The sequence below is a fragment of the Littorina saxatilis genome, linkage group LG7 (assembly GCF_037325665.1).
Source record: "Littorina saxatilis isolate snail1 linkage group LG7, US_GU_Lsax_2.0, whole genome shotgun sequence".
In the NCBI taxonomy this organism is placed as follows: domain Eukaryota; kingdom Metazoa; phylum Mollusca; class Gastropoda; order Littorinimorpha; family Littorinidae; genus Littorina; species Littorina saxatilis.
In genome coordinates, this window is record NC_090251.1 from 18,578,280 (window position 1) to 18,592,165 (window position 13,886).

The 13,886-nt window shown below is 42.9% G+C and overlaps 2 protein-coding genes across 2 annotated transcripts in view; both read left to right on the forward strand.

The window, feature by feature from the left end:
• LOC138971950 (neurogenic locus notch homolog protein 2-like) overlaps nucleotides 1-5,330 on the forward strand; it is a 33,610-nt gene extending 28,280 nt beyond the window's left edge. The window contains exons 5-9 of the mRNA XM_070344796.1: nucleotides 1,695-1,811; nucleotides 2,003-2,199; nucleotides 3,789-3,924; nucleotides 4,875-5,003; nucleotides 5,314-5,330. Of these exons, the coding sequence (XP_070200897.1) occupies nucleotides 1,695-1,811; nucleotides 2,003-2,199; nucleotides 3,789-3,924; nucleotides 4,875-5,003; nucleotides 5,314-5,330 (596 nt within the window). The remainder of the gene's footprint in view (nucleotides 1-1,694; nucleotides 1,812-2,002; nucleotides 2,200-3,788; nucleotides 3,925-4,874; nucleotides 5,004-5,313) is intronic.
• Nucleotides 5,331-7,318: 1,988 nt separating this feature from the next.
• Nucleotides 7,319-12,222, forward strand: LOC138971951 (uncharacterized). Its single transcript, XM_070344797.1, has 3 exons — nucleotides 7,319-7,328; nucleotides 7,602-7,802; nucleotides 9,242-12,222. The coding sequence occupies exons 1-3, from the start codon at nucleotides 7,319-7,321 to the stop codon at nucleotides 10,402-10,404; spliced, it is 1,374 nt and encodes a 457-aa protein (XP_070200898.1). The 3' UTR covers nucleotides 10,405-12,222.
• The last annotated feature ends 1,664 nt before the right edge of the window (nucleotides 12,223-13,886 follow it).

Sequence of the window (13,886 nt, forward strand, 5' to 3'; positions counted from 1 at the left end):
ATGTTTACAGTCGTTGTAGCTCAGTTGGTAGAGCACTGGACTTGTGATCGAAAGGTCGCAGGTTCGAATTCGGGCCGGGACGGACACGGGTCAACTTTATGTGCAGACCCAGAGACGGAAGCCATGTCCCACCCCCGTGTCATCACAATGGCACGTAAAAGACCTTGGTCATTCTGCCATAAGTGCAGGTGGCTGAATACACCTAAACACGCAGACACCTGGGTAGCGCGACTCCGTTGCTGCTAGCTTTCCACTGGGAGGAAGCGACCCGAATTTCCCAGCGATGGGACAATAAAGTAATGGAAATGAAATGAAACACGAATCCAAAGCCGCGATGGTTTCACACATCAGACAAACAGCCTGATTGCCTTTATCTTAGACAGTTCACGTCTCACCTGAAGCTCAAACCTATTGGCAACTTGGATTTGTCACATATACACATTGTGTTTTGTTGCCCTGTTTGTTATGAATGAAAAGTCGTGAAAATGATGACAATAGCTTGTATGAGACCCTTTCGCTGATTGGCTACCGAATAACTGCAATAGTTTAAGGTTGCTGAATTCGAATTAAGCAAAAATAAATGAGGATGAAAGTCGCTTGTTCATTTCCATGCTTTGGAACAATGATGTCTCCGCGTGAGAGCAGGAAATCAAAAGGCCAAAAAGTACTGTACTCAGGCATTTACGAAGAAGACGAACCATACAATGGTTTCATTGGTTTCATTCCTTGGGTCTTCTTCAAGTACAATACAAACAAAGCAACAACAGCAAAAAGAGAAGAAGAAGACCAACGATAGAACAGAAAGTATCGTCTGGCATAATTAGAACTAGGTTTCTCAGTATTTAAGAGCACAGCGGTGCCACCTTTAAATAATAGTACGGATGCTCCCATATCATAGGTTGAATTTGCAAACTGAGGCAGTTAAATAATGGTATGTCAGGGCATATACTCCTGAATAATGAAAGTTAGCTTTAGGTGAGTCAAAGTTAACTATAATTGCTGACCCAAACCGGCTTGCCGTACATGGGCTTGAAGCGTTTCAAGGGGTACTAGCAGCGACAGCAGCAAGAGTAAGTGAAGTAGAATGATATGAGTGTCAGAAGTACATGTACCAGCAGTAGACGTAGCAGTAACGACGGCAGAATCAGCAATAGTAGAGGTCGTGATGGGGATCGGTATTAGTGGTTGTGGGAAGGGGATAAACGAGTTTAAAACAATAAAGAGTGGGAGTCTGTCTCATCACTAACTTTACCATATTAATGGCTATAACTAATTTGCCATGCAGGCTCACTCATGGTTCACCAGATGGAGGTGTTCATGTGCATCAATTCTATCAAGATGCATGCGCTTGGATTTATTCATGTTTATTGGGGCGGAGAGATTACGATAGCTCAGTCGGTCGTCAGCGGCGCTGGCTTGAAACCAGTTTGTCACTATTGGCGTGGGTTCGACTCGAACGTTCGGCGAGAGATTTATTTCACAGAGTCAACTTTTTTGCAGGCTCTCCTCGGTGTCCGAACACCCCCGTGTGCAAGCATGGGCACGATACAGTTCAGATCGGAAATCTCAGGGCTGGGAAACATGAATAAACGCATGCAGGCACATAGAGAAAAAAAATGGGTAGCGCCATTATGTATGGCAGCTCGCTTTCAAGACTGTATAATCTTCTCCTTACTCTGATCTTTACCCGACAGAAACGCCGTGCAGTGACTCCAGCGAATGCGAGCCAGGAGGTCGGTGTTTCCTCACCGGTAACCCCCCGACACGCACCTGTATTTGTTACTCTGGATACTCCGGGACCAACTGTCAAAGTGAGACTTTCTTCTCGTATGTAAAAGTTGCCAAGTAGTGCTTATTCTGAATTTTTTTCTTTTTAATTGGTAATGGTAATGCTCTAAATTGCGTAGAAAGATGGAAAGAAATGACACGGGAATGAATGCTTTAGATGGGATACGAAAGTTGTCACGATATGTTTTTGGCACAGATGATCATCTCTTTTCAGCACCAACCTTGACGTACAAAATCAGTGTTACCACGGGGAGCTCTGACCATGCTGGAACCTATGCCAGAGTGGGCGTAGTCATTTCTGGCACCAGTCGCACCACAGAGCGCCTGAAACTGAGTGAAACCACATGGACCAGCTATTTTGTCTCGGGCAGAACTACCACCTTTAACAGGGACGCTGTAGATGTAGGGGAAGTAAGTGATACTTAAGTGTGTGTCTAAATAGCATCCTATTTTTGGCAGTCAATAAGCATTGCCTTTTTGACTCACATGCGAAGCAAAAGTGAGTCTATGTACTCACCCGAGTCGTCCGTCCGTCCGTCCGTCCGTCCGTCCGTCCCGGCGTCCGTCCGGAAAACTTTAACGTTGGATATTTCTTGGACACTATTCAGTCTATCAGTACCAAATTTGGCAAGATGGTGTATGATGACAAGGCCCCAAAAAACATACATAGCATCTTGACCTTGCTTCAAGGTCAAGGTCGCAGGGGCCATAAATGTTGTCTAAAAAACAGCTATTTTTCACATTTTCCCCATTTTCTCTGAAGTTTTTGAGATTTAATACCTCACCTATATACGATATATAGGGCACAGTAAGCCCCATCTTTTGATACCAGTTTGGTTTACCTTGCTTCAAGGTCAAGGTCACAGGAGCTCTTCAAAGTTGGATTGTATACATATTTTGAAGTGACCTTGACCCTGAACTATGGAAGATAACTGTTTCAAACTTAAAAACTATGTGGGGCACATGTTATGCTTTCATCATGAGACACATTTGGTCACATATGATCAAGGTCAAGGTCACTTTGACCCTTATGAAATGTGACCAAAATAAGGTAGTGAACCACTAAAAGTGACCATATCTCATGGTAGAAAGAGCCAATAAGCACCATTGTACCTCCTATGTCTTGAATTAACAGCTTTGTGTTGCATGACCTTGGATGACCTTGACCTTGGGTCAAGGTCACATGTATTTTGGTAGGAAAAATGTGTAAAGCAGTTCTTAGTGTATGATGTCATTGCTAGGTTTAGCTGAAGGTCAAGGTCATGTAAAGGTCAAGGTCAAGCATGTGAGTCGTATGGGCTTTGCCCTTCTTGTTTTCTAAGCAGTGGGACCTAGTGGTCAAGTTACAAATACCCCGCACCCTCCCCTTCCCTCCATCGTTTAAATTTGAGTCTGTGGATGTAGGGAGGTACTCATAATTCAAAGTATCTCAAAGTCGCATCCTATTTTTAGCAGTACAAAATTAAACCCGAAACAGAAAACTGCTGACATAAGGGATATCTAACCATTTAGTCAATCGGACACTAAAAGATCGACACTGAATCCCTGGAATCAGTCATCATCGAGACTATTATAAGGCCTGGCTAGCCGAAACCCATAAACCAAGACGGATCGAGTTGGTCTTGTCGAAGCATGTGATCACAGGACACTATTTGCACAAACCGATTTCCTTAAATCTGGGTCAAAAACATATCAATATATTTGGGATGCAATAATTTTATCGATATCGAGAGTCGACAGGATATCATTGATGCATATGTCATACGTTTAAAACCCCTCGAAGAATTTAGTTAAACAATCAATAAAAAACACACCAAAAACATGACATACAAGGTAGAACAAATGGACCAAAACTTAGAAAATGGTATCCAGGGGAGGTTATCACCTCGCTGCAGTTCAAATGACAATATACAGTTGATTTTTTTTCTCATGATAACAAGGTACGTACCTGGTATGTATGGTAATCATAGGGTTAACCCTTGTATTTTGTACTGCAACAGATCAAGAACATCACCGTGTCCCACTACGACATCGCCGGTGATGACCGCTGGTTCCTGGACAGAGTTGACATCGTGAAATCCACTAATGAATACTACACGTTCATTTTTGAAAGTTGGCTTTACAGAGACACGTTTCGTAAGTATTTAGCTCACAGAGCTCAAAGCATGCATACTATGGGACACATAACTACCCCCCCCCCTCCCCGTCCCAGGCCCCTCGTTCCGTCACAAATACGAAATTATGAAACATGTTGCTCATAATATCAAACATCATCATTGCAATCGGATTTTGCCAATGAAGTATAAGGCGCCCAGCCTCTGATGTATGTTTAATTTGTTGTAAGTAATTACTTATACTTAACTGTAACACGCACATCGGCACAAACAGACAGAAAGCCAGACACATACACGCACACACACGCACGCACGCACGCACGCACGCACGCACGCCCGCCCGCCCGCCCACACGCACCCACACGCACCCACACACACACACACACACGCCCGCCCGCACGCCCGCACGCACGCACACCCCCCCCCCACCCCCACCCCCCCACACACACCCACCCACCCACTCACCCCCACACACACGCACGCACGCACGCACGCCCGCCCGCACACCCGCACACCAAAACCCCCACCCCCCACACACACACACCCACACCCGGATTTTGCCAATGAAGTAAAAGGCGCCCAGCCTCTGATGTATGTTTAATTTGTTCTAAGTAATTACTTATATTTAACTGTAACACGCACATCGGCACAGACAGAAAGCCAGACACATACACACACACGCACGCACGCACGCACGCACGCACGCACACACGCACACACACACACACACACACACACACACACACACACACACACACACACACACACACACACACACACACACACACACACACAGTGTGGGCGAGAATAAAAAAAAAAGCACAGAAAAGTCAGGCAGACAGAAACATGATAATGGTCTTTTTCCTGTATGTTTGTTTGTTTGTTTTCTGTTGTTGTTTTTTGTCTTGATAAATTGTATCTTTGCTGGGACTCAGGAGGTATTTAAAGTTGACAACTGTTTTTATTTTCAAGACACCTTGCAAGATCCCTGTGTGACGTCATTGAGCCAGAACGTCATGAGCTGTACGCATGTTGGTCTGACGTCATTCGAGTACAACTGTACGCTTGGCACCGGCGGATCGTTTCCCAGTTGTACGGCAGGTCCGAGTTTTTTTGTTTGTTTGTTTGTTTGTTTGTTATGTATGTATGTATGTATGTATGTATGTATGTATGTATGTATGTATGTATGTATGTATGTATGTATGTATGTATGTATGTATGTATGTATGTATGTATGTATGTATGTATGTATGTATGTATGTATGTATGTATGTATGTATGTATGTATGTATGTATGTGTTACAGTCAAATCGGGAAATCAGGTATTTCACGAGAATGCCTGAAAGTTTAGGCATTCACGGTAAATACCTGGTTTGATCAGGCAAATCCGGAAATGACTGAAATTGTTCAGGCACTATCGGTGATTGACTGAAATAGGCTGCCAGGCATTATCGGAGAATGCCTACCGCTCACAATCTGTGTTTCTGGTGAGAGTCAGAAAGCATTTCAGCACAGAAGCCTACTATAAAACTTTGAATGGCTGGGGTCGTAATTGGTTTCATGCCTCTTTTCCATCAGGAAGGTATTGCTGTCCAGCCATCAACTGCCTGTGCCGGGCCAATGCTGTCAGTGTGGAATCTATTCTGTATTCTCTCTCTCTCTCTCCTATCTCTTTCTCTCTCTTGATTTTAAGGCATTCAATTAAAGAACATAATGATGTTATCATTTTAATGTTTAATTCTAAAAACTAAAATGTACATTAAAACAGAACTTTCTGTCAACAGTTCATTTGTTTCCACAAGTCAAGGATTGGTGACACCGACTGTTGCACTTCAGTTTTGCTTTGAAGCATTTGCACCGATTGTTCTGGCATTTCTTTGCACCCGAACAGTTGCACTTGACGTATCCTTGTCCTCCGCTTTGGAACAGTTTTTGTGGACACAGTTCGTAGGCTCCTTTTAAAATCCCATTCTTGGTCACCAGTGTGTAGTTGTCATTTTCACTCCTGTCAAGAATCACCCCCAGGATATTCCGCGGGTCTCCACGGCCTCTATCCACCAGTGGAATGGGTATAGCGACGTTATCACCTCTCTGTCCATGACCGAGATCCAAGCGACTCTGCTTCACCATTCTTTCTGCTTGCTGGAGCTGACATACCCTGCTAGCTTGTCTGTGGTGCTGAATTTGTTTATATTGTCTGTCAAGCAATGCCACACTGTCATCAGTCACCAACTCCTCAATACTGAGGTTTGCATTTCCAGGGTGGATGTTGGCAGTGTTACGCTGGGGTTCAGACCTAGTCAAACAATAAGAGATTTGTTTTATTAGAGAAAGAAAAAAGACAAACAATAAAAGAATGAGAAAAAGGATCAAGAAAAGAGAAAAAGAATGGGAGGAAAAAAGCTAGTGAGAGGGATAAAAGAGAGGTCAAAAGCGTGTACAAGTGGTCACTTACCTTGCGTCGCCAGCTGTGTGTGTGTGTGTGTGTTAGAGAGAAGTGTGGGACAAAAGTATGGGACATGTGCGCAGAGAGAGACACAGAGAGAGAGAGAGAGATACATACATCGAGACAAACAGTGACAGAGAGAAGTGACAGAGAGAGACAGAGACAGACAGAAAGACAGGTTTGAGAGAGAGGGAGGAACGAGAAAGAGAGAGAGAGGAGTCTACTTACTTCGAAAACAGCTTGTACTGACGTGGAGTTTTCCGACTTCCGTTTTCCATCATCTCTTCAAGTATTTGAAAATATTTGGACTTTGGCATCAAGTGTTTTCCATTTTTGGCGTACTTTTGAAAGATTAACCGATTAAACCGGTCTTCTACCAATTCTGTTTCCTCCATTGCTACCCTCAACATTGAGAGCAACGTCACAATGGAACTAGCATTATACTGAAAGTGAACTCCAATCAATCCAAACTCAGCGAAAAGGGGAAAAAAAGACAATGTGCTATACGAGAAACTCACAATAAATTCGTGCTCAAGGCCGGCTATGTAAAAACAAACTCCAATCACTCCGAACTTTACGAGAAAATCACAATAAATTCGTGCTCGTAGTCTTACACACGCGATAGTGTTACACTCGCGGTAGTGACCTGCACCCGTAAAAAAACAAACTGCAATCACTCCGAACTCAGTGAAATGGGGAAAACGATGAATAGACAATGTGCTAGAAGAGAAATTCATGCTCAAGGCAGGCGAGGTAAAAACAGACAAGGTCTCAGAACAACCCGTTTTGCCTAACAGTCAGGCAAAACGGGAAATTTGCACAAGTAGTTTTTAGTCATTTCCTGATAGTGCCTAAAAAAATTCAGTCATTTCCGGAATTGCCTGATCAAACCAGGTATTTACCATGAATGCCTAAACTTTCAGACATTCTCGTGAAATACCTGATTTCCCGATTTGACTGTAACATATGTATGTATGTATGTATGTATGTATGTATGTATGTATGTATGTATGTATGTATGTATGTATGTATGTATGTCTGTCTGTCTGTCTGTCTGTCTGTCTGTCTGTCTGTCTGTCTGTCTGTCTGTGTGTCTGTCTGTCTGTCTGTCTGTCTGTCTGTCTATCTGTCTGTCTGTCTTAGCTTTAAGGTATGGCACAGAATTTCATGTTAGTCTATTAAGAGATACAGACACACTTGCTTTCTTCTTTCTGCAATCCATTAAACCAGTACGACATGACATTCATTTACAGTTTCCGAGTGTCAGTCCCAGGCCGCCACCTACCGGCCAGAGGGCAGCAGTGTGTCCGAGTTTGAGTGTGGTCACACCCAGCACTGTCAGGACCCAGCTCACGCCGCCATCGTCAACTCAACGCAGGAATTGTACAACGTCACGCAGTGCGTCTGTCAGGGTGACGTCAGTGGTTTCTTCCTGCGTCTCAGGACAGACAATGGTAAGCTTGACGTCACACCCTCAACAGACGTAGGTTTCGCGTCATTGGCGTATAGCTGCGCGCAAGTCAATTTTTATATTTTTCCTGGGTATGAAATCCCCGAACGTTTTTTTCATTTTTTTGATAAATGTCTTTGATGACGTCATATCCGGCTTTTCGTGAAAGTTGAGGCGGCACTGTCACGCCCTCATTTTTCAACCAAATTGGTTGAAATTTTGGTCAAGTAATCTTCGACGAAGCCCGGACTTCGGTATTGCATTTCAGCTTGGTGGCTTAAAAATTAATTAATGACTTTGGTCATTAAAAATCTGAAAATTGTAAAAAAAAATAAAAATTTATAAAACGATCCAAATTTACGTTTATCTTATTCTCCATCATTTGCTGATTCCACAAACATATAAATATGTTATATTCGGATTAAAAACAAGCTCTAAAAATTAAATATATAAAAATCATGATCAAAATAAAATTTTCGAAATTAATTTAAAAACACTTTCATCTTATTCCTTGTCGGTTCCTGATTCCAAAAACATATAGATATGATATGTTTGGATTAAAAACACGCTCAGAAAGTTAAAACAAAGAAAGGTACAGAAAAGCGTGCTATCCTTCTTAGCGCAACTACTACTCCGCTCTTCTTGTCAATTTCACTGCCTTTGCCATGAGCGGTGGACTGACGATGCTACGAGTATACGGTCTTGCTGAAAAATGGCATTGCGTTCAGTTTCATTCTGTGAGTTCGACAGCTACTTGACTAAATATTGTATTTTCGCCTTACGCGACTTGTTTTTTGTCACGTCAAGGTGCACGGAGCCCCAAGTTTGATTGACTGTCATGCAGGGAGTCAAAAACTGCAATTAAAATTTTTTTTTTTTTTTGGAGAATTGACTAGGCACGGCCATTGAACCGGCTCACATCTGGTCCCGCACGGGAACTCATTACATCAAAAGCCCACATGGTAGTCTATTATTCTCGGCGAGAGAGAGAATTCTTTCTATTGTGTGTACTGTACGCCAAGACATGTGTGATTACATAAGGAAATTGTAAAAGATGGTATGTTGGTCCATTTTGGCATTTTGAGCCCCAGGACGTGTTCACGGGAAATGTTAGTTACATTTTGGCGGGAGATAGAAACTGACAAGTCGCATACAGTTTCGTTTGGCTGGCAACACTATTATTTATAGGTATTTGAAGGCATCTGTGAGAAAGTTGTGTAACGCGTTTGACTGTTTATATCGTAATCTGTGACAACAAAACAAATAGTTGCTTCCGCAATGATGTGACCCATGTGACTGCCCCATTTAAAGTGACAAAATTCCAATGGTTGAGTTTCTTTACCTAGATTGACTGATTCTTGAGTCTACAGTTGAATTAAGTCAGCAGCATGTCAAACTGAAAGGAATGCGGCGCCTGGTCACACATGTCTTTTCTGTCTCCAGACACACTCTCGCAGACCACCCCTATCTCCAACACCTGCCCGGACAATAGCAGATGTGAGGAATGGAGTTTGTCGAATTGCTTTCGACAAGAGGCGTTGTGGCGCGTCCGATGCCCCAAGCGATGTGGTTACTGCGACGACACCTGGCTAAGTATGGAAGGCGGGCAGTCCCACAAGTACAGGTTGGTGTCTGTGAGCGGTGACAACGACACGAGCTGTATAGCGGTGTGTGAAGACTACGAGGTGCGCGTGCTGGAGGTGGGATGTTTCGGTGCCAACCAGTACGCCAAGCCCGTGCTGTGTAAGACTACCGGAGCCAGTGATAATGATGACCGCGACTGGCTGCAGTGTCCTGTGGAGTCCACCACGTCTGTGGATAGCACGACCATGGAACACACCACTGAGGGACAGACAACTGGACAGACCAGCGCAGAAACTACAACTGAAACAACGACTGGTGAGCTAATGACTACCGAAACAACCTCTGAAGCAGCCACTACGACCGAAGAGACAACGACAACTACAACCACCACCGAGGCAACAACGGAAACTACCACCACGTCCACCACCACCACCACCACTACTACTGAGCCAACAACGATGACGAAAGAAGCAAGCACATCGCTCGAAACGACGACAGCTGCAACCTATCCTGAAACCACTTTTGAATCTACTACGTCAGGGACAACAGCTACTGCCAAGACACCCACATCGCCCCAAGACACGTGCAGAACGGTCTGTGATTCAGACACCCCGTCAGACGACACAACCACAACAGACGACGCAACCACAACAGACGACGCAACCACAAGGGAAACGACCGCTTCCGAACCTGCTCAGCAAACCACCCCTGCACCAGGCTATTATCCCGGAGTATTCACCACGATGTGCAACATCACCTTCCCGCAGCAGCCTCCTGGCATGACGCGAGCAGAGTTCCTGGAGTTGCTGGCAGAGCAGGTGAGGAAGGAACTGGCCGTCAACGTCAGCTCGCTGTCCAAGACGCGCGCCAAGAAGACCTCGGCCCCTGACCACCGCAAGTCGTCTCAGACTGCTGGCGCTGCCGCCATTATCTTCATGGTGACCGTGGTGCTGCTGATGATGTTGTCCGACCTTAACAGACTGTTCACGTGTGTCAGAGGAAGGAGCGATGTGAGTGAGTGAAACGCAAAATAGGACTGACTTACCACCGGAGGAAGCCAAGGGGTGGTGGTGAAATGTCCTCTGTAGTTCCGACCCTATACTCGGTCGTGTCGTTTACCCAATAGGTTGAAGGGATAGGAACAACCAACAACCAACCAGCCCTGTCGTGTCTTGGATGATCGATAACAAACTTAAGCTGAATGATGATAAGACTGAAGTCTTACTGTGCAAAAAGAAGAACACTACATTTCCCTCTCCCCAACCCGTTTCTGTTCAAGTAGGCGACACCGACATTCTTTTCTCCCCATCAGCTAGAAACCTTGGATTCACCCTTTCATCTGACATGACCCTTAACAAACATATATCTTTAGTCTGTAGAACAGCTTATTTTGAGCTTCGTAAGATCAGCACCATTCGCCACACACTCTCCTCTCAAACAACTAACACTCTTATCTGTGCCTTTGTTCTTTCTAAACTCGACTACTGCAACTCTCTTCTCTCTGGCTGTCCTCTGTATCTCCTGCATAAACTACAAAAAGTCCAAAACTCGGCAGCACGCCTCATTCTGAAAGCACGAAAACGAGATCACGCAACACCACTTCTTCACACACTGCACTGGTTACCTATTCAAGCCCGCATTGACTACAAACTGTCCACCCTCTGCTTTAACTTCTTTTCTGGCTCGTCTCCTGCTTAATTCTCTGAACTCCTCACCGTCTATTCTCCAGCAAGACAACTCCGTGCCTCTTCTGACTGTCGCATCCTCACCATTCCACACACCAAAACCAAAACATACGGACAACGCACTTTTACTTTCTGCGCACCCACACACTGGAATTCTCTCCCCTTTCACATCCGCCACTCTCAGTCACCCCAAGCATTCAAACGAGCACTTAAAACGCACCTCTTCAAGAAATACAACCCCTGATTTTGTTTTCTCAGTCCATCAGTAGGCTACATGTAGTGTATTTGTTGTTTTAGTGATAATGTGTATACACATTTAGGGCTGTTTTTCAGTATTAATAACATGTTCTGTTTGATTAAGGGTATTCAGCTGGTATTTCCTTGTTTTTACTACCTATTTTATTCATGTTTTTATTACTTAAAGGCACAGTAAGCCTCCCGTAAACCATCACAGAGCTCCCCGAGCGTCTAAATACAGTACAAGCATACTTCCATTTGAACGCTCACCGAACGGGAACATCCTGGCTGCTTTCTGTCGAGCGTGAGACATTTTCCAAGAATTTATTTTCGTAGACTTGTTCCGTTAACAACAACGGCGCCTCGTTTTTGCGCTAGACCTAACTTTTAAAATCTAAATAATAAATTGACAGCTTGTTACACAAACATTCTTTAATCATAAAAGAATTCGTTTTTCATCAAGACAAGATCAGAACAATTCGAAGTTGTGAAAGTTTAAAAAAAGAAAAGCCCGGAAGCAGGGTCACGCAAGGGTCGTAGCAGACGACGGCCGGTTTATCAGTGCAAATCGCCGTTCCTCTCAACAGTCAAAAGCCATCGCTAGAGTTCTTGTGAACCACAGCCGTTGTTTCGTGCATAAAAAAAACGTGCTATTGTAGATAAGCTCACGTCGAGTCGCATTCAAATGACAACTATGACGACTGCATTGTGAAAAGGGAAAACTGGATCACACGGGTTCACGAAGGCTCAGGGGTAAGATAAACCACGCAAAAATAAATTCTTTGAAAATTGTTCGCTCTTTACGGAGGGCACCTAGGATGTTCTCAATTGGTGAGTGTTTAAATGAAAGGGTGTTTGTACTGTGTGTAAAAGCCTGACCGTATCTGTGATGGTTTACGGGAGGCTTACTCTGCCTTTAATTAGTGGAAGAATCTGTTGTAATGTATGTTTGATGGTGTATGCTTTTAATCAAGCGTTGCTGACTATGAATGTAGATGTAAATGCTTGTATTTAACTGTGTTTGAATTTTAAATGTGTCAAGCGCAAAGAGCATAATTGTAAAGTTATGATGTTGCGCTATAAATGCTCATTTATTATTATTATTATTATTACCCAATAGGTTGAAGGGACAGGAACAACCAACAACCAACCCAACCCTGTAGTGTCACAGAATTTGCTTTATGAGAATAGTTTCAGAGACTTAAAACAAGTCGCGTAAGGCGAAATTACTACATTTAGTCAAGCTGTGGAACTCACAGAATGAAATTGAACGTAGTCCGCCGCTAGTGCAAAAGGCAGTGAAAGTTACGAGCCTGTTTGGCGCGGTAGCGCTGTGCTTCATAGCACGCTTTACTGTACCTCTCTTCGTGTTAACTTTCTGAGCGTGTTTTTAATCCAAACATATCATATCTATATGTTTTTGGAATCAGGAACCGACAAGGAATAAGATGAAAGTGTTTTTAAATTAATTTCGAAAATTTTATTTTGATCATGATTTTTAATTTTTTTAATTTTCAGAGCTTGTTTTTAATCCAAATATAACATATTTATATGTTTTTGGAATCAGAAAATGATGAAGAATAAGATGAACGTAAGTTTGGATCGTTTTATAATTTTTTATTTTTTTTACAATTTTCAGATTTTTAATGACCAAAGTCATTAATTAATTTTTAAGCCACCAAGCTGAAATGCAATACCGAAGTCCGGCCTTTGTCGAAGATTGCTTGGCCAAAATTTCAATCAATTTGATTGAAAAATGAGTGTGTGACAGTGCCGCCTCAACTTTTACAAAAAGCCGGATATGACGTCATCAAAGACATTTATCGAAAAAAAGAAAAAAATGTCCGGAGATATCATACCCAGAAACTCTCATGTCAAATTTCATAAAGATCGGTCCAGTAGTTTACTCTGAATCGCTCTACACACACACACACACGCACACACACACACACATACACCATGACCCTCGTCTCGATTCCCCCTCTATGTTAAAACATTTAGTCAAAACTTGACTAAATGTAACAAGTCGCGTAAGGCGAAAATACAATATTTAGTCAAGTAGCTGTCGAACTCACAGAATGAAACTGAACGCAATGCCATTTTTCAGCAAGACCGTATACTCGTAGCATCGTCAGTCCACCGCTCATGGCAAAGGCAGTGAAATTGACAAGAAGAGCGGGGTAGTAGTTGCGCTAAGAAGGATAGCACGCTTTTCTGTACCTCTCTTTGTTTTAACTTTCTGAGCGTGTTTTTAATCCAAACATATCCTATCTATATGTTTTTGGAATCAGGAACCGACAAGGAATAAGATGAAAGTGTTTTTAAATTGATTTGGACAATTTAATTTTGATAATAATTTTTATATATTTAATTTTCAGAGCTTGTTTTTAATCCGAATATAACATATTTATATGTTTTTGGAATCAGCAAATGATGGAGAATAAGATAAACGTAAATTTGGATCGTTTTATAAATTTTTATTTTTTTTTTTACAATTTTCAGATTTTTAATGACCAAAGTCATTAATTAATTTTTAAGCCACCAAGCTGAAATGCAATACCGAAGTCCGGGCTTCGTCGAAG